General features: G+C 36.4%; 2 protein-coding genes, 1 long non-coding RNA gene and 1 pseudogene across 3 annotated transcripts; 1 reads left to right on the top strand and 3 right to left on the bottom strand.

Annotated features, from left to right (window-relative positions):
- The first annotated feature begins 4,725 nt into the window (after window positions 1–4,725).
- LOC142615993 (protein EXORDIUM-like 3) lies at window positions 4,726–5,731 on the top strand (annotated as a pseudogene).
- A 6,688-nt stretch (window positions 5,732–12,419) lies between these two features.
- Window positions 12,420–13,457, bottom strand: LOC142614854 (uncharacterized). Its single transcript, XR_012840579.1, has 3 exons — window positions 13,247–13,457; window positions 13,014–13,080; window positions 12,420–12,724 (listed from the first exon to the last, which is right to left on the bottom strand). It is a non-coding gene; the product is annotated as an uncharacterized LOC142614854 (long non-coding RNA).
- Window positions 13,458–13,863: 406 nt separating this feature from the next.
- Window positions 13,864–17,275, bottom strand: LOC142615992 (uncharacterized). The gene is made up of 7 exons (XM_075788888.1): window positions 17,039–17,275; window positions 16,815–16,964; window positions 16,178–16,443; window positions 15,841–16,062; window positions 15,627–15,719; window positions 14,178–14,279; window positions 13,864–14,082 (listed from the first exon to the last, which is right to left on the bottom strand). The coding sequence occupies exons 1-7, from the start codon at window positions 17,181–17,183 to the stop codon at window positions 13,864–13,866; spliced, it is 1,197 nt and encodes a 398-aa protein (XP_075645003.1). The 5' UTR covers window positions 17,184–17,275.
- Window positions 17,276–19,294: 2,019 nt separating this feature from the next.
- On the bottom strand, window positions 19,295–21,216 carry LOC142615990 (uncharacterized). Its single transcript, XM_075788887.1, has 2 exons — window positions 19,382–21,216; window positions 19,295–19,301 (listed from the first exon to the last, which is right to left on the bottom strand). Exons 1-2 carry the CDS (start codon window positions 21,214–21,216, stop codon window positions 19,295–19,297), a joined length of 1,842 nt encoding a protein of 613 aa, XP_075645002.1.
- Window positions 21,217–21,409: the final 193 nt, after the last annotated feature.

Here is a 21,409-nt window from a genome sequence, read left to right as displayed (position 1 = left end):
GGGTTTTAATTCTTGTGGTGTTGGTGGGTTTTTATTCTTGTGGTTTTTGTGGTGGAGATTGGTGCTTGTGGTGGATAAATTATTTGACCATGAGAGAAAAGGGAAGAAGAAGATGCTTGTAAAGGGAGGTGATTTGACCGTGAGAAAAGGAAGAAGGAGAAGTTTACAATGAAAGGAAGAAGAAAGAAGTAGAAAAAGCCAGAAGGACAAAGATTGGTCTGAGTGAGAAATGAGATAAGAACAAAGAAAAAGGGACAAGTACAAAAGAAAAAGTAGGTACTTTGGAAAAAGGGATAAGTAAAAAAGAAAAATAACAATTAAAAATTTAAAAATATTATTATTTAAATATAAAGGGTTGTAAAATAGATGAACTAATGTGAGTGTTTTAGAAAAGTGGAAGTATAAAATAGAAAAAGTATGTTTTTAGCATAACATAGACGGAAAAATTTGGTCAAACTGATGCGGTTGCTCTTAGCACTAGTAATTCTAATGCTCTAAGCAGCTCAAATCCCAATAAAGCTAGCTTAGAAAATGGCAGAAAAAAGAGTAGATACTAGATAGGTCCCTTATTTAGATATGCTATAAAGGAAAGGTTTGCCCGGAGTTGTTAGATACATTAACCAACACAGATTTAGCTGAAAATGAGACAAGTTTTATTTCTACAAGATATTTTTTTTATGAAGAGATCTTGTGAGGTTATTGTACAACAAAATAGAGGAAGTCTTCCACCAAAACATGTATAAGACTCGTTTTTCAAGCTATATATTTAGCTTATTCGGTTCATGTAGTAGAATTTTATGAATCTTTACATATTTTTGTTACCCAATGAATCAATTAAAATATGCTCTTATGCTCTAAGTCTCAAATAAACGCATAGCTAGTAACACATGAACTTTGGTGTTTTTAAAAGAGTATATCATTGATACAAAGTTTTAGCATAACTTACTCTTCCGTTTCTGAACATATTTTATACAAGTGAGATATTTATCCTCTTTTACAAAATATGCATTTTATAGTTGCGTGACATCCATGTATTATAAGAAAAATGATATATAGGTACATATATTGAATGAATAAGATAATCATACATCACCAAAATGATTTGGATGCACCCTAATTGAAATGAAATCAAAAAAATTGTGTCAAGTCCAAATCAAAAGTGAGAGCTATGAAATTTCATTATATGTTACATATATTGAATTGATGGAAAATAATTGACATTAAGTCATGAAAGAAACAAGAAAAAGAAAAAAGAAGAAGCAAAACTTCCATCTAATACTCGAGTCCATTGTATCAAAATCATGTGTCGTGTTTGTGTGACATGCGTTATAAGCCAGCCAAACCAAGAGATAAAAACGAACTATACACCTAAAAATCATTGGCAGCACAGTATAGAGAACATAATAATATAACTCCTTTTTTTTTTTTTTATGAGACATAATAATAATATAAATAAAAAACGCGGCTATAGGCTATAGCCGCGTTTTCTAGAGCCGCGTTTACAACTGAGGCCTAAGCGGCGCAGCAACAGCCCCTGCGGGTCTATAGCCGCGTTTTTATAACCGCAGCTAAAGGTCAAGCCTAAAGCCGCGTTTTTTAACCACGGCAATAGGCATTGGGTCTATAGCCGCGTTTTTTAAAAACGCGGCTATAGACCCACTTTAAGCTGCGTTTGTAACCGCGGCTATAGGTTTTATTAAAAACAAAAAAAAAAATTCTGGGTTTTTTTTTTTTCCTCCGAAAATTAAAAATTCAAACAAAAAAAATTCAAAATTAATCACAAACCCAGAAAATCCAAAACCAAACACAAACCCAAAAAATTCAAAATCAAACACAACATACCCACAATACAAACACACCCAAAAAATTCAAAATCAAACACAAACCCATTTAAAAAATTCAAAATCAAACACAAAAGAACAACCTCAAGAACACAAATCCATTTAAACATAAGCACTATAGCACAAATTCAAGCACATATCCAAAAAATTCAAAATCAAATAATTCCACCAATGTAAAACCCATACATATAAACACATAAATATTACTCCCAATGCTCATAAAGTTTAAATAAAAATAAGCTCTAGCAAAAGTATAATACCCATAAGAAGATTAGAAATTTTTTACCTTAAATAGTAGAGATAGATGAACCTTAGCTTCTCCAATGAATATTTCCGGTCATCTTTGCCGGAAAAATGAAAAGAACCATTGTGTTGTGTTGAGAGAAAAAGAAAATAATGGATGTGTTGAGAGAAAAAGAAAAGACAAGAAAAGAAGAACACGGGCATAGAGAGAAAAGATGAGATATTTTGAATTGAGTGGTAGGGATTAAATGGGGTAGGTGGGGGGTCAGGTCATTACTTTTTTATTTTTTAAAAAGTAGACCTATAGCCGCGTTTTTAAAAACGCGGCTATAGGTCCTACTTTGTTAGAAATATAATATTTGAAAACGCGGCTATAGGTCCTACTTTGTTAGAAATATAATATTTTATTCTTCTACATATCTCAGCGTACTCCTTTTTTGTTTTTTGTGTTACCTATAGCCGCGTTTTAAAAAACGCGGCTATAGGTCCTCCATTAAAAAAAAATAATTTAGTCCGCTCAAAGCTCATGCGGAATGTGTATTTGGCCTGTTACCTATAGCCGCGTTTCTAAAAACGCGGCTATAGCCCCAACTTTAAAAAAAAATTTATTGGGCTGTACATGCTATGAAGGTGAAAAGTAAGATTTGGCTGGACCTATGGCCGCGTTTTCAGAAACGCGGCTATAGGCCCTTAAAAAAACGCAGCTACACACATACAAACACGGCTATAGACCTTACCTAGAGCTGCGTTTTATAAAAAACGCGGCTAGATGTTAGGTCTATTGCCGCGTTTCCTAAAAACGCAGCTATAGGTTTGGTCTGTAGCCGCATTTCTTTGAAACGCGGCTATAGGTCAAGTATAGCTGCGTTTTTTTTAAACGCGGCTAAAAAACGCGGCTACAGCCCGCGTTTTTTGTAGTGAAAAGAATGAATGACCACACGAAATGATACAAAATCCTCTTTCTCATCTTTGTGTTTGTCGATTCCAGCACCAAAAACCTAGGGCCCCACAACTTCTATAGCAAAGTGCGCCACCCACAATGTAATGTAAAATTCTAAACGATAAAAATATATATCTTTTAAGATCAACTAAAATAATGTATAATACGTTGCCAAACTGAAGGTTTCCCATTTCACAAAATAGAGCTTTGAGATGTGTTTGGACCTAGCTAGAAGCTTTCAAAATTAAATGAATTGTTTTGCTTTGCTTTTTTTTTTTTTTTTTATATACAACAAATGAGATAGAGAGAGGGAACTTGAATAGCAGCAAACTCATTATTTCTTTCTTTTTCATTACTAAGTTACCCCTACCTCTTAGAGAAATGATATGTCCACAACATTTTTACAACATTTTTACAACAAATCCTAAGTGACAGGATGTTACTGATTGTTATTGTTGGGGCAAAAAAGTAATCTTAGTGTTAGGTTCAAATTTGAACCAATAACAACTAACCACCTATGATTTGTTGTAAAAATGTTGTAAAAATGTTGTGGACGTAGCACCTTATTATCACACCACCATTGACCATGCTCCATCTCATTATTGAGGGAGCAATTATTAGTGTCACTTAAGGCTGCGCTACACCTCATTGTGCAACCTACCTCATTTGTCTTCATAATTAATTTTAAAGCTTTCATTAAGCACCAAATAATAAAGATTTAGATTAGAACCTGATTTTCCTTTATCAAAATTAAACTCATCATGGTAAGAATCACATGACATTTGCATCTAGTATTAAGGGAGAATAATCAGACAATTTTAGATTTGCAAGCCATTTTCTTGATCACTACTCTTTTTTTCCCATAATTTTTTTTTTCCCTTCTTCTAACTGAAAGCACAAGATAGAGAAAAATAAGAATGACAACTTCTGTATATTCATCACTCGTGAATTAACACAATCTACCTTATATTTATAGACGAGACTTTACCCTTGAAGAATATCACATGGGATAAATGAAAATGAAATAACTAACTTATAACAAACTGCAACTACTTCAACAACCGTTTTTTTACAACTAAAATCTACTGCTGCTGCATTGAGCACAAGATGCAGGACTTCACTGCACGTACTGTTGCATTGTTTACTGACCTGCTGATGTGTTCAGTGTCCTGCACTGTTAGAATGCTTGCCTCGTATGCTGCCGTGTTTTCTCTCTCTCAGTTGATGACACAAGTTATGGGGAATCAATGTCCCCAACTTTAAAAAAAAAAAAAAAAAAACTATAAAGAAATAATTAACTATATTTCCAAAACAAAACCATACAGTCAAATCTCCTCTATTTTCCTTTAATATGGAGTGTCATGACAAAATCTTTTCAAAAATTATTAAGAGTTAAAAACGTGACATGTCATAATTTAACCCAAGCCGCAATTAACTTAGAAGCTCTTTAACTCAACCGGACAAACCATAGTTTGTACCGGAAAACAAAAAATAAAAACAAAACATAAAAAGTAAAAAGAGGGACAAAGGATCAGCTCTTTTAAGTTGGAAAGGTGAAAACCAAAGACACGTTCAAAGCTTCAAAAGTCCATATAAAACCTCAGTTCCATTTGCTCCAGATTTTGTAGCCTATACTGTGTAAAAACTCAAAAACACAAAAAACACTCACACACACTCTCTCTCTCTCTCACTAAAATGAAAATGCGCCAGGGCTGTGTTCCCCTGTATCCGGCGCTCCTCAATCTCAGCCCTACGATTACGTGGCGCCCATGGCCCCACAACAAGACCAAGGCTCATTTAGATTCAATCTTCGGAGACTCCAAGAAATTCGAGAGCTCATCGGAGTTTGTCCACTTGAAATACCACATGGGACCTGTCTTAACCGCCAACATAACCGTCCACGCAATCTAGTACGGCACGTGGCAACGTAGCCACACAATCTCAGCCGTCGATTCTCGGCACCCTTCGGTCTCAGGGTGGTGGAGCACCGTACAGCTGTACACGGACAAAACCGGCGCGAACATTTTCGGAACGGTGCGTTTAGGACAGGAGAAGAACGACCGGTTTTACTCGCACGGAAAGTCGCTCACGCGCTTATCCATTCAAGCGCGTGATTAAGAGCGCCGTAACGGCCAGGTCGAAACCGTTACCGGTAAACGCGGAAAGCGGTTTGTATCTGATAACGTGGTGGTTCAGAATTTCTGCGGACAAGTTTGTGGGTTCCACCATTTTACATTCCCGTCAGTCGTGCGGTACACGCTCCCATACGCGTGGGTGGGGAACTCTCAGAAGCTCTGTCCAGGCGTACCGGATTATATCCAGAGCTTGAAAGTAGAGATAGCTGATTTGTGTGAAGGAATCTATGGTACTGGTGGTGGTGGGTCCTACACGGGACAACTGCTCAACGGTGAGGATGGTGCCGCGTTTAACATGAATGGAATCCCTATTATTTTTCGTGTTTGTGGGTTTTTTTTTTTTTTTTTTTTTTCTTCTTCTTTTTTGGTGTTTTCATTAAGTGGGAGTTTGGGTTTTGGTGAGGATTGTTTGGTACTTTAGCTAATGTTTTTGATTTAGTTAAGGTTAGTTAAGTTTGTTAGGTCTGTAATAAGCATATTGTTGTTACTATAAAATTATCGTATGTACTATACAGATAGATGGCATTTCCGCCTCATTTTTAAGTGAGTTGGAGCATTCTCATCTTCTATAAAAATGTCATTTTGACGTATCAAAAAGCATACTTTATTATTTTAGTACATTATTTTATAATATCTCATACCTCACTTGTTTTATTACTTAATTATATACATTAAAATAATATTTATAACACATTAAAATAATATATTAACTCCTGAATTTAAAATACAAGAATATAACTAGTCGGTTGTGGCTACCAACAACAACCACTGCTGCAACTCTACCACCATTGGCAAAAATATCAACAACAAAATGAGAGACCTAACATGTGAGAGATGAGAGGAGAGAAAATAAAAAGAAAGAAAGAAAAAAAAAAATAGCACATGGTATCATACACTTCTATTAATAGAAGTATACTGTACCAAATGCTAATTTTTTTTATTTTTTTTTAGAATTTGAGAGATCTTACATAGGAGCGTTTTTTATGTCTAGTATGCTAAATGCTAAAAATTTATCATTTAATGCACTGTAAGGCCAACTCATCATCACCATATGGAGTCTTCACTTGACACCTTGTCATTAAGAATTTATGTATTATCTAATATTTATCTTTAAATTGTTTTCTCATTATTAGTTCATTTATTTGTATCAAAAAGAAAATAAAGATAGTGTGAAAAAATTTCTTTTTAATTTCATAAGTAATTACACTTTTCTCCCTTAAGGTTTGGAGGAATAGCACTCCATCCTAAACTCAAGTGAATGTGGGGTTCTAGAGAAGGTGGCACCTTATGAAGCTGGTTTCAAAGAGTAGTGACAAACATGGTATATATGAAATTTACACTCTGTGCAATCAAGTGAAGTATAACTTGCGACTGCAATATGAAAAGAAATTTACCTTCTGAGCTACTACTTGGTTTAGATGAATAGATTGCAAGAGGGTAACTTGGACTTTCTCGTGAAGCATTTTGCACTATAGAAGGGTAGAATGTGATCTTAAGTATACACACTGTTTTGTCTTGCCATTCCTGGGCTTGGTTCACGCAAGTGCAACTCATTAATAATGCCTAGGCAGTTTTCCTTAGATTTTCTCAATGCAATGAAAACAGGGAGAAAAAGAAAGAAGAATGTATTGCTATTAAGTTTTAGCACTTTACACTGGGTGAAAGGATATTATAGCATGAGAAGCATATACAATGATTTATGTTTTGATCTTGGAATTTTTGGTAGCTAGGGGCAGATGATGATGAATTTTGAGATCTACACAAGCTCAAAATGTGATTCTTGTACACAATCATTACTTAATTAGATCTCCAATATACGAAATATGGGCATATGGATTACACAAGGTCAGAAAATTGTTCCTGTAATACCCGGAAAAAAGAAAGGGACTTAACAAGAGGAGTATTTAAGTAAATCTCTTTGTGGGATCAATTTTATAATTAATATTACTAAGGGGTTTTCGAAAAATAAGGTTGAAGCCCTAGCTATATATAAACGAATTAAATCACAGTATAATGATAGATATTTTGAGAAAGGAGATTACCCAAAATACTCAAGTAAAGAAGGATTGATTGCACACTAGAGGTAAGATCCTAAGAATCTCATTATTTGTAATTAGAGTATATTTTTTATGTTGGTATTTTTTGCCAGTAGTGAACTATTTAAATATTCAATGAGTTTTATGATGTAAACAAAGAAGGGTTTAGCTTTACATTTTTGGTAATTTGAAAGCTAGGTACTTGCAGATTTTTCTGTCTCGGTATCGTGATTTTTTATTCTATGCCCACTGTTGTGTCATGCGTGTAAGTGTAGATGGAAGTTGCAGAAGGTGAGGCATGGTGAGTCCAGTTCTGTACAAGTTTCTGCCTTAAGAAGTTGTACCAAATTGTGGATTTGGTGAATAGGAAAAGTCATGGTGTGGGCTTGAAGTCTCTGACAATTAAAAAAAAGAAAACAAAAAAAGAAGAAAAAGAGCACACTTAAAGAAGATGGGTCTAGGCTTTATTCCCAGGGAACTATTAGCGGTAGGTAGTAAATGAAATATATATTATGAATATATGGATTTTTGGTGTGTGAGATAATAGTGGAAAATTACTGGATATTTCTTAGCAATTTTTCTTCTCGCTGAGCACCGTTATAAGTTTTTCTTAAATTATTTGATTATTGAGTAAATGGTACTTGTAAAATCATTTTAAGTGACATCTAAGGATTTTAGAGAAAGTGTTAAGGAGAAATTTCTTTTGGTATGGCTTTTGGAGGTGAATAGCCTTATTCTAATTGGTTTTATTTTGCTTATACTACTGTATTTTAACTATTGCAATTTGTTTATAATTTTTACAGTTTTATTTAATTGTTTAAGCTACATTGGTTTAAAGTAAATATTAAAGAATTATCACAAATGTATTAAATTACTGAATATATTATTAAATATATATGTATTTGAATGAGATATATATATATATATATATATATATATATATATATATATATATATATATGATTTTGGACAATTTGACTATGTTTTGACTTTGATACCCAGCCAATAAGGGTTATTTATTGGTACTCTGATATCCAGCCAATGAGGGTTATTCATTAGTTTTGAAACTAGTTCTATCTGAGGCATCACGAGCCTATCGTGTTTCCAGACCTAGCTAATGGGGGATATACATTAGTACGGAATTAGTTTCATTTGAATTTGATGCCCAGTCACAAGGATATAGTGTGACCATAGTCATAAAGATTGCTAAGAATATGAATTATGTTTGAATATTTGAACTGTTTTAAGTCCTTGAAACTGCTTATGTGTTTTTGGAACATATTGTAAATTATAGCTTTGATATATGGAAAACTACTTATTTTTTAATCCATATATGATATATATGTAAGATTAAAATATTCGATCTATATACAACTTATTATCTTACAGATCTATTTGCTTGATAGAACTTATTAGGATTTTGGTTACTTATTGAGTTGTCAATTCACCCCCCTTTTTCCCCTCCAGTTTCAGATTGCGAAAAATAGCAAGTTTTGAGAGTTTTGCTATTGTGTTGTGAGCATGAAAGAAGCTTAGTGATTTTGGAATTAGATAGTCTTGTAATAGTCTTATATTTTTTGGCCAATTAGCATTATGTACACGAGGTTTGAATTTTGTTCCTTTTGAATTATTAGAGATCTATTCATAAAGAAATTGTTGAGGTACTTTGGATTTATTTAATATAATTTTTTAGGATAAAATTTAGTTGCTAAGAAGGCTTTGCACACTTGTAGAGTACTTACTTTATAAGCGTGCGATCGTTGTCACGTGCCTATCTTTATTGTTGAGTTTGGGGCATGATAGTTCCTCCTAGGTTTCAAATGGTTAAATACCAATTTAATCACGAAACCCCTTGTCTGACATGTTATTTGTCCTATTGTACCAAAATCAATTCACAAAACAAAGTTAAAAATGGTCAAACGAAAGCTATAAATGAACCCACTTGGGGCTTTAGAGAATGCGAATGGAAATGATCGAGATTTGAGACAAAAAAGGAAATAAAATAAACATGTCTCAAAGGTCCACAATAATCCCACATTGCTCAAAACACAAAAACTTCAACACTTCATTAGCATTCGACAATGTGTTTTAGCTCGCCGGGTTCGATAATGTGAACCTATAACTCAAGTGGGGGCATAAAAGTGATGGAACGTTGATTTGGTTCTAGTTGGCTGAGTGTGTGATTGTGGCATCTTCACTGGCTCTACAGCGTGAGGCTGGATTCACAGAGCAGCGACTACCTTTCCCTCCTGGCAGTGGAAGGAAAACGAGCTAGTGCCACTACACCCAAACATGGCATTCTGGGCTGATCTCAATTGAACCAACACTCATTGCCAACGAAATCCCTTATGGCCTGTTTGGATGTTTAAAAAATGAGGGGGAGTAGAGTAGAGGGAAGGGGAGTAATTCAATTACCTTGTTTGAGAGTTTTTTAAGGAAGGAGGGGGAGGGGTTTGGAGGGGTTTTAACTACTTCCAACCCCCTCATTTTTAATTCCCCCAAATTGGAGAGATTTGGAGGGAGAGTAGAGCACATAAAATTATTTATAAAGTAAATTACCTAATTTACCCTTATTATATTTATAAAATTACAATGTTAAAAACAAGGGGAATGGCTAATTACTCCCTTCCCCCTTACTAATTATAAAAACATCCAAACAAGGTGGAGGGTAATCATTCTCCTCTACTCTCCTCCCCACTACTCCCCTCCCCTCTACTCCCCTCTACTCTCCTCATTCTCTAAACTCCCAAACAAGCCATTAGGTGAAGTGCTACACCATTGCCAACGAAATAACCCAAATATCTGACAAAACTACCTCAAGTAAAATCAATGGATTGCATGAACAAAGCGTCAAAGCCTAGCAAAATTCCCCACCTTAGCTAAGGTTGTAGAATATCATCATTGTATAATCCATGTCACCTTTTCCAAATTAGAAGAAAAAGAAATGGCGGATTTTGTTTAACTTGAAGTACCCAAAAAAAGAAAAAAAAAATTTGAGGGATTGGCCAGATTGTGTCACCTGAGAGCCCCAAATGATTAAAAATTCCAAAATTGAGCTTGAAACAAAATTGGCTAGGCTCAACAGAGTCTGAGAGTTTGGTTGTTTGTGATTCTGGAGAACTTGGCCACCGTGGTGGGTTTTGCCTACTTTATATAAAGTGTAAGAATCTTATATAATGTTCCGATGTGGGACACTTGATGCGTGTAAAGATTGTGAATAGGGCCATTAACCTGGTGTGTTACTAATTCAAGGTCATATTGAAGACCCTTCAATATCAACATTAATTTAAAAGAAAATTAAAAAAAAAAAAAAAAAAAAACTTCAGCAGAATGAGTATCTATTCTATTGCTGTATCTTTATTATACACAGAGTTCAGCAAAACCCCACAATGCACCTCCTGACAAGCAAGTCCTACTTTATCTGATAGTTTGTACTTCAAAATTGATTTTATAGTCTTTTTTTTTTTAACATTATCTAATAACTCAGGACTCGTTTGGTACATGCGTTGAAATACATGTTTTCAGTTTTTAAATAACATTATATGTATTTCTACACTTTTTCACACACACGTATTTAAAAAAAAAAACAAACAACGTTACTAAAACAACGTTACCAAACAGGTTGTGCGTTACTACATATATGATCTCACACAAAAGGATTGTCCGGATGAAATTGTAGCTTATTTAATTAATATTTTAAATCCGAAATGGACATAGATATGGATTACATATGATTGGAAAATTGTTCCCCTTACCTTTGAAATTGTTGAATCCCAATTTATTACACATTCCTAGACTTTAGAAAGCTCTCATACATACCATCCAATAACCATAGTTGATATATGTCCTTAAAATGTGGTAGATGGAACAACAAGAGAGTGTCCACAATCCATAGACATCGAGGGCAATGATCACACAACCGAGATTAATCATAATCAGAGAGTGTGTGCCTACACTAATACCAATTATTAGAAAATAAAATTTAAACCTCAGTTCATTTTACTTAGCCAACTTGTTAATTAAGTCAGTTATGCATAGGTCCAATTAAGTATATGATGGGCACAACCATAAGCGTGTGAATATCATCAAGTCAAGGCGGGGATTTAATGAGTTAAGGACTAAGAAGCTGCTGCTTTGCCAGGTACACCACCCTAGCCTTGTCCATCTAATCTGATATTGTTTTGAAGAAGGGTTCCTTGTCTACGAGTTCATTGTCAATGAAAACCTCGAGAGGCACCTCTATGGCACTAACCCTGATCCCGATCTCGATCTGGTCCTGTGGAAACAAAGATGGGTCCCCCGAGTTTGTTGGCTTTAATTAGGATCGAAACTGATGAAAGTACTAGTACTTACATAATTTCAGAGGCATATAATTTCAGTTTATCAAAAGCTTTATGCATTTCTGACAAATAATTTCAATTTTTAATTTATTGAAATAAAAAAAATTAAAAGTTGATACACGAAAAGAAGATGTAAAAGTTATGTTTTAAGTTTTACAAAATCTATCTTTTAAATATTCTTTTCCTTTGATTTTTTAGTTTTTTATGTTTTGAGAGGAGAGAAATACAAATTTACCTTTGTTTCTAATAAAGGTGGGTAACGGCAGACAAGCGGACACTACAAAAAAAAGGAGCTATAGCCGCGTTTTTTTAGACCACGTTTTTAACCGTGGCCTAAAATGCGTAACTATAGGCCTATGGCCACGTTTTTTTGTAGCCGTGGCTATAGGCAGACCAATGGCCACGCTTTTAGAAACGTGGCTACAGGACCTACTGTAGCCACGGTTTCAGAACCGCGGCCATAGGCACGTTCTATGGCCGCGTTTTTAACGTGGCTATAGGGCAATTGGTAACTTGCCCTGAAGCAAGATTGGCTGCGTTTAAAACGCGGCCATAGCCTTCTTAAAAATGCGGCTATAGAACGTGGCTATGGCCACGGTTTTGAAACCGTGGCTACAGTATGTCCTGTAGCCACGTTTTTAAAAGCGTGGCTCCAGCCCATTACTATGGCCGCGTTTTGAAAACGCGGCTATAAGCCCTGTACCGTTTTTTGAATTTTTCTATAGCCGCGTTTTTAAAACGCGGCTATAGACTTTTTCTTTTTTTTTTAAAAAACTGTACATATTCAGATGCAGCAACAAACGCTGCTATAAATTATAGAAACGCTACTATAAAAAACCTGTCACATACACAATTCAACCTGTCATCCACAATTCAACCTGTCACATACACAATTCCAACTTCTTATTCCTGTAAAATTCCAACACATGCAACAAAATAACAATCTCAAATCTGTCACAATCTCAATCAAGCTTTAAAGACTATGGAAAATTATCAACCTTCAAGGAATATGCAGTTGAATACAGGCTCTTGTCTACATAAATAAGCATCAACATATGATTTTTCAACCATCCTCAACTACAAACGTTACATAGATGCTTCTAGGGGTTCCTTCCATCTCCAAGCTCTTGTCTACATGTGAATACCCTTGTTGCCTTCCAGGTAGAATACAGTTTATGTTTCAATGGCGCTACAAAAATATAATGGCAGCAGTTAGACAAGATTTGCAACTTTTTACCCACTTTTTCGTAGTAAATAGTAAAAATTCATAACTTCTCAGTTGTCATACACTCAAAAGCAATAATAATTTCATATCATTCCCTATGCATGTCTCTTCCTAGACAATGTGACAAGTATAAATTTCACTCATCACTCTTAAACTAGCCCACTCGAAAAGCAATACAAATTCCTTTGAATACCAAAGGTCAAATTCTTTCTAAACAACAACAACAACAAATCTTTTAAAAGCGACGTCATACCTGCAACTTGCGAAGGTACTGAGGCTGACCATGTCTTGTCTTAATGGTCCTAGTGCGCTCCAAAAGCCTGTCAGCAAAGGTAGGAATTGCCATTATCAACACGAGCGATAATGGAAACTTTCCTATACAACAAAATTACAGAAATTGAACCAGCAAAAAGTACTAAAATAACAATATAGAAAACAAATCAAACCACAAATTATGAAATGGTATTGTTCAAATTTCAAACTTACAATGAGAATGCATGGCTTCACTATTTAATCCTCTTGGTCTTCTATGTTGTTAAAGCATTAATGTAGTTGTCTACATATACAAAAGATACAACTACAAGGCCGTGTGTGCACAAAAAATATTGGCCATCTTTGAATGACATGATTGACATGTGTATAATATCAAAATAATAATAATGTCTACCATACTCCTTCATGAACAGCCAAAATATTGTCACTCTGTAGATAATACAATATACAATCACAAAATATCCACGAAGAGTCTTCAATTCGATGCAGTGTTACCCTGAATACATTAAACACATCGTGTTATTTCTAACGTAACAATTCATTGCAATAAACCACTATTTCCTTTAAATTAAACTAAACACAACATTTTTAGTACCTGGGATTGCAGCTGTGAAGCAGTTATATCACTACGTAAATCACGTACCATCTCTCCCATTACTTTCATCACCTCTGCCATTTTTTCGTTATGCCTTGCTTCTGATTGGGCAATTGCTGAGGTGAGTTCCGCCTTATGCTGCTCATGTAACTCCGTGATTTGCTCCTGATGCCTCTGCTCTACCTGGGAAAGTTGGTCTTTCAAAGTTTGGTGCGAAGTTTCCAATTCAGTCATTCTATTGGCTGTTTCGATGGACGACGATGGAAGTGTGTAGCATGAACGGTTGGACCCATTTCTTCCTAATGGAGTTGGTCCAAAACCCACCCCACGAACACGTCCAGAGCGTTCTGCCCCCCATCACTTGGGCAAAAGCATCATCCTTTGACCATAGGATTCCTTCGCGTCGTGATCCTTGTAGTGAGCTCCCACGTGCCAAAATTTCAGTCATTTGTTTCTGTTATCACACAAGAACCAAATAACGTAGGCCATTGTTAGCTAAACAATTCATGCACAAAATACAAAAGAAATAAGTTACGATATACGACTTACGATCTTCTCCCCCACATCAGGAGTAACAGGATGCCCTTCTTTGGTGCTGTATACTTTCGCAAAAAGCACGGCACGCTCCACTGCCTGCCCAGTTTCTTTTGCCTACATATTCAACATTCTTATTACAATAGTGAAAATTTATGTTGGTAATATAAAGCGACAATCGACAGCCAAACTTAGCAAACGGAATTTCACTCATAACATGCAGTATAATGTATACTAAAATACTAATCATTACATTATTACGTTCAAGAAGACAAGTTTTGTTATCTTTATGCGAATGCTTAGTATGAAACGGTTTTGGTCCCTAGCTTTATGCATAGAAGCTAGCTTTGGTGTTGTATGTCATTGCATATAGAAAATTGACGAACATGTAAATATACATCTATGACAACTGTTTATAGAGTAGCAAAGTGGACAGGTTAAAGAAAAAGAGTAAATATTACGCACATGTTTATATTCATTGAAATGAACTATACACTCAAGTTGTATGGTTTGTCATTGACTCAATATTAAGTAAAATGCATTCTGCACTCAGAATTACACCGTTGTAGTATAAAATCTAAGTTTCTAAATAAACTTAAATGACAATGTACACAACTCCTTCCATATGCATATTCAGTAATGGTTCATCCACTTTCATACATTCTTCCAACTCAACTATGACAATCATTTTTTCAATACCCTATTTTCTTTTAATATGGTTCACTTATTCTTACTTCGTTTGTACGAAAATAGTTCACAAACATATTTTGAAAACACCAAAGTTGTATCCTTGTGTCAATACTCCTATCTTGTGCAAAGTGTAACAAATAGGTGTACTTTGATAGTAACAAGTTAATCGTGTGATAGCAGTGTTTATCAATCGAAACCACCAACTAGGCATCCTACAATTGTACCTTAAATATAGTCACACATTATCACGCTGCATTAATCACTCCTATGTGTTGTATGCATGCACCAATGTCACATATGCATGCCAATTGTATTGCAGTTGTCCACTTTCAACCTATTTAGTTTTCCACAGAGAATGTAATAAAGAAAAGCACATTCAAAGAACAACCAATCGCTATATACCAAACCAATATAGCAAGTTCACAATGTGTCAAACATAGTTCTTAATGAAATCACTAATTAAGAATAGGAAACACCACAAGAAATGTGTATTCACGGTCATGAACATGCATAGAAGCTAAGTCTTCCTTACCCCAACACTATGCTCTCATTTGCATCAACATGAAACCTCACATGGTCCTCTAACTGAACGTTTTATTACGGAATTTTCCTAATGAGGCAAGCAAGGCTAACAATTCCATATTAATTCACACAAAATGCTCAAGATTCTTCTGTAAATTAGTTTCAACAAACTCTTTATATTCTTTACCTTTCAATCTACATACATGAACAATATTAAAACCATGGGTAGTTGTTATATAATGCATTTCTTACCATATCGTCTGCAGTTTGGGCAAAACTTATAGGCCCTGATCTTGCGATCTCCTTCTGTTTACCACGACTTCTTTTGTTCGTACTACTTAATGTCTACGAACAAAATAAAAACTAAAAGAAATTAGTGTGTCCATAAACTGTACTCGGTAAATTCAAATACCACAATTTATGTATATTACCAGTAACAGATAAAATAGCAAGAAAATTTCCATACCCGCGTGTCTTCATGAAACCAATAGTCAACTAGCTGAATAAACTCCTGCTCGTCAGCCCAATCTGGTCTGCTTTGAATGACATCTTCTCTCAACGCATCATCTTTGTAGCATTTCCTTTTCAACTTGCCCCGTCGATTCCCCCTCAATTCCCCCAGCTGGTGCATTGCCCAAGTCATTTGATCAGCTGGTTGGATAATTTCTGGGTCAATGATCCACCGTTTCTGCAATGCAAAAATTGAGTTAGCATAGTACAATAGTCCACCCTACTGAAAAATCCGAGACTTACCACACACACGATTATACATAACAGTTTAAAGTAGCTTAATTTGATACTACCTCAATTTCCGTCCAACTATCTACTTTGTGGCTAGTCGGGACACGCGTCCAAGCAGTTGGCACAAGTGGGCAGTAGACGTGGCTGAGGCAAAAAGTGCCCAACCACCTTTTGAATGTTTTTCCACTCTCCCCAATTGGTTGGCCGCGTGCATTTAACGCACATTCAATTTTCATATTAGGTGGAAGACTCCATATTCGCGTAAGCAGCGTATTCCCACGCTTTTTACGCAAATTATTGGATGCTGGGGTTTCTTGAACTACATCATCTGCACATTCAAAAACCACCATGGTAATGAATTTCTAAGTGAACAATTACAGAAGTTACTGTATCTAGCTCAAGTGCTCAACTGCTCAAGTAACATGAATATGCTCTTCGTAAATGTGAACATTTTCATACTATATTATTAGTTACTCTTTTTTTCCCATTCGTTTTGTTAATTTACTTATTACTGAATACAATAAGTGAATTAACAAAGTTCATATTTTCAAAAATTCAAAAGAAGCAATTGACAGCCTATTGTTGTTATCTGAAGAACATAATAAAAACCATGTAAACGAACCATGGTAATAATTAAGATTAATATTAAAGGAAATTTGTATGCTAAAAATTCAAATTGTCCCTAGACATGTAAACTACCTGGGGGTTGCGTCTCATCATCATCACTTGCATCCCCTCTTGCTTGATCAGCCGCAAAGGCGGCGTCCAGCTCCTCCTGCACGCTCTGTCGTGAACGTCCATTTCCTTCGCCAACTTCAACCACCGTTAATCCACGATCCCTTCTCATTGCTACAGCCAACAACAGCATAATGATTCGTCGAGTAATAAATATCAAACGTTACATTTTAAGACGTGTCCACTACCTGGGGGTTGTGTCCCATCAGCACTTGCATCGGCTCTTGCCTGCTCAGTAGTACAGCCAACCTCCAACTCCTCCTCCCTCCTCTGTCTCAAATGCGACGATCCTTCGCCAACATGAACAAACTTCAATGGCCGTTTCCTTCCCATTCCTGCGTTCAACAACTTTAGAACACAAAGAAATTGTTAATTATAGACAATAATTAATTGCTTACAATGCAAGTGAAAAACACAAAGTAAAATAACTCATTTTAATATTTAACAACATATACAAGCCACCTATTAACGTTTAAAAGCTTATCTTTGCCAAACACTTTAACAACAACAAACGGAAACCCTAACACCACAGGATCATATATCAAAGTTCATAATAAGTAAAAATTTAAGGAATTAACAGCATTAATGTTTCATTAACAAAGAAATCAAATACTACACAGAGGCATTCCAACAAATTCATGATGGCATCCATTTTCATTAATAGTTGTAACATCCAAACACATAATACACCACTAAGCTATTACACTACTCATCATCGGTGTACTCATCCTCGTTGGCATCTTCATTGTTGGACTCATCGTCAATAAACTCACAATCGTCTAAGTTGGCCACTTCATGAAGATCTCTTTGAGCAATGATAGAGGCATCAATTTTCATTCCCTCTACATCATCCCGAGCCCAACCAAGGTTGTCACTCACAACCTCATTACAAGCCACATTGTACGGAACATTCCCAGAAAAACTATATGTGTCATCCTCATCACGTTGGGGACCAACACCGGCATCAAAGACATCCCTAGCTTTAGTTTTGACAACAACATACCAATCCTTCTGCCTTTTGTCTTCCACATAAAAAACTTGTGTAGCTTGAGATGCCAAGACATACGATTCATCTATCACTTCATCCCCACCATGTATGAAGTGTGTAAAATTCACCATAGGAAACCCAAACTCATCAGTCTTATATCCTCTCCTATTTTGGTCATCAACCCATTTACACTTGAATAACACATGTTTGATATTCTTAGAATAATTCAACTCGATTATATCACTTAAAATACCATAGTATGTAATGCCACCATCAGTAGCGACACTAACTCCACTATTTTGCGTTTTTCTGTTTACCTCATCTTTTACACTCCTAAATTTTAAACCATTTATGACATAATGCTTCAGCCGCTTTACATATTATATGGCCATTTGGACAGTGCAGCAAGGGTATCACTAACTCCCTCCCTTTCCCTATCAGCAATAGTCAATGACATTACCTAACATATAAAAACAAAATTAATCATATCAGTACAAGTAACCATAGTGTTACTACTTGAAGAAGTTGAAACTGTCATACGTACGTGACACCTAAACCAACTACAAAACTTCTCCATGTGGTGCTTATATATAATGGCCTCGGATATACGATGGTGGCCTTTTCGGAGTTCGTCCTCCATCAATCTTTTGTGCATCCTGTGCAGGCAATTGTATTAGGGTTAATAGACCTAACGTACAATGGTTTGACGTGCACTCATATTGGAATATGTAGTACTTACTCCCGAAACTGGTTGATGTTTTCAGAATTGAATAAAACATAGCGATGGGCTTGGGTCCACTCTCTATTGCTTAGTGTCACAATTGAAACAACCCCTGTTGACTCCTCAATCGTCCTGGTCGGTCGGTTGAATATAGTTTCAACTCCTTCCATATACCGTGAACAAAATGTTAAGCACTCCTCTACGATGTATCCTTCAGCAATAGACCCTTCTGGAGCAGCTCTATTTCGTACGTAAGACTTAAGGCGTCCGAGGTACCTATAAAGGAATATGAAGATTAATGATTGGCCATGGTTATTTAGCTACGCACATGAAACTCATAGTTAATCAATAATATTACATACGTCTTACCTCTCAATAGGATACATCCACCGGTAGTGCACTGGACCACCAATCTTGGCTTCAGCAGCTAAGTGCATGACCAAATGTACCATCACTGTAAAGAAGGATGGAGGAAATATCTTTTCCAATTCACACAACGTCACTGCAATGTCTGCCTCAACAGTCGCAATATCTGAAACACTAAGGGTTTTGGAACAAATTTCTCTAAAGAAGCAAGCTAACTTTATCAAAGGCCTAGTAACATGAGATGGCAAAGACCCGCGTAATGCTATGGGAAACAATTGCTGCATCAAGATGTGATTATCATGACTCTTCAACCCAGAAACCTTGCGTTCTTTCATATTCACGCGGTGTGAGATATTGGAAGCGTACCCATCAGGCACTGTTACATCCTTCAAAACTTGCAAGAAACCATCTCTCTCCGATGAACTCATATGAAAACAAGCGGGTGGTATAATATACTTATCATCACTTCTTCGTTGTAGGTGAAGTTGAGTCCTTATCCCCATGTCTGCCAAGTCAAGGCGTGCCTTGTAATTATCCTTTGTTTGATCCTTCAAGTTCAACAGTGTGCCAAGTATATTGTCCATCACATTCTTCTCTATATGCATCACATCAAGATTGTGTCGCAACTTGTGATCCTCCCAATAAGGCAAGGTGAACAATATACTTCTCTTCTTCCAACCACTTTGATCTGCCTCCCCTCTCTTTCTTTTATTGTAAGCAAGTTGACATTTCCTTCCCAGACAACGTCCAACTAAATGTTCAGTGTCCGGAATAATCTGTGACGCGACTGGTGGTACAGGAGCCAATCGTGTATCATTAGATCCATCAAATAACATACCTTCTTCCCGGAAATTGTGGTCAACATCCAACCATCGTCTATGTCCCATGTAACAGAATTTATGGCCATTTTTCAAAAACCGAGAGTCGGTCTCCGTTGCACAAGAAGGACACGCCAACCCACCTTTGGTACTCCAACCCGACAAATCTGCATATGCAGGAAAATCATTTATAGTCCACATCAATGCTGCACGCAATTGGAATATTTCTTTTGAAGATGCATCGTATGCCTGTACTCCAACATCCCATAACTCCCTTAGTTCTTCTACTAATGGTTGCAAGTACACATCTGTAGCAAGCCCTGGTGAGGTAGGACCAGGAATAACCGCTGATAGAATCAAAGATGATCGTTTCATGCACAACCAAGGTGGGAGATTGTAGGGGACCAACATGACAGGCCATGTACTGTGACTAGTACTCATAATTCCAAAGGGGTTGAACCCATCTGCAGCTAATCCAAGTCTGACATTACGAGGGTCAGACGAGAACTCCAAATACTTAGTATCAAACATTTTCCATGCCTCGGAGTCAGCAGGATGCCGCATAACCCCATCATCAGTACGACCATGAACATGCCATTTCATAGAACTAGCCAAATCGGGTGAAAGAAACAGCCATTGCAATCTTGGCTTTAAAGGGAACCACCGTAGGATCTTTGCAGCTTTCTTCTTGCCCTTAGTGGATGAAGCATTTTTACTAGCAACAGATGCCTCATTTGTTTTCCACCTTGAAGAGGTACAACAAGGACACGCATCGAGGTTAACATTGTCCTTCCAAAATAGCATGCAGTCATTGGGACAAGCATGAATCTTCTCATAACCCAAACCCCAGTCTCGGATTATCTTCTTAGCCTCGTAATGGTCTTTTGGCAACTTGGCATCTGAAGGAAGTAAATCCTTCAAAACTTGAAGCAACATTGTAAATGACTTGTTCGTCCAACCACACAGAGTCTTCAACTGGAACAACACAACAATGGCCGAGAAAATGCTAAATTTAGTACAGCCTTCATATAAAGGTTTGTCTACATCATCTATCATCTTGTAAAACTTATTGGCCTCATCATTCATCCCTTCATCCACATGTTGCATAGTAGGACCTTCTTCCATTGGTTCGGGTGCCATTTCATGCGGGGGGCACAAATCGTGCAACATCCCACGAAAATCACCATATTCATTTAGGGTTTCTTGCACATGAGAGCTCCCACATACGGTAGCCGGCGTGGCAGCCGCCGATTCCCCATGAAATTTCCAAACTTTGTAATTGTTAAGCATCCCCGAAGCCCAACAATGATCACGTGCCACATTTGGCAGTACTGAAATCAAATTCACACATTTCACACAAGGGCACAAGATCTTCCCATTGCGCACAGATAAAGAGGCAAATTCCACGAATTTTGCTACACCTTCAAAATATTCCCTTGAACCCCTTTTCTTGTCCATCCAACTTTTATCCATTGTAGCACAATAGTTACGAAATTTTACCTACACCAAGATTTGTTACTACGGAGGTAATAATTATTATATATAATATCATTTATGATTTGTTAGGAACAGACATACCCAAGTATGCTTAAAATTTCTTAGAGCACATAACACTTATCGTAGACGCATATCAGTGTGATAAGTTGTAAAAGTAGATAAGCAGTAG

The sequence above is a fragment of the Castanea sativa genome, chromosome 11 (assembly GCF_040712315.1).
Source record: "Castanea sativa cultivar Marrone di Chiusa Pesio chromosome 11, ASM4071231v1".
Classification (NCBI taxonomy): domain Eukaryota; kingdom Viridiplantae; phylum Streptophyta; class Magnoliopsida; order Fagales; family Fagaceae; genus Castanea; species Castanea sativa.
Note: the sequence above shows the minus strand (reverse complement) of the source record. Positions and strands in the feature narration are given on the sequence as shown.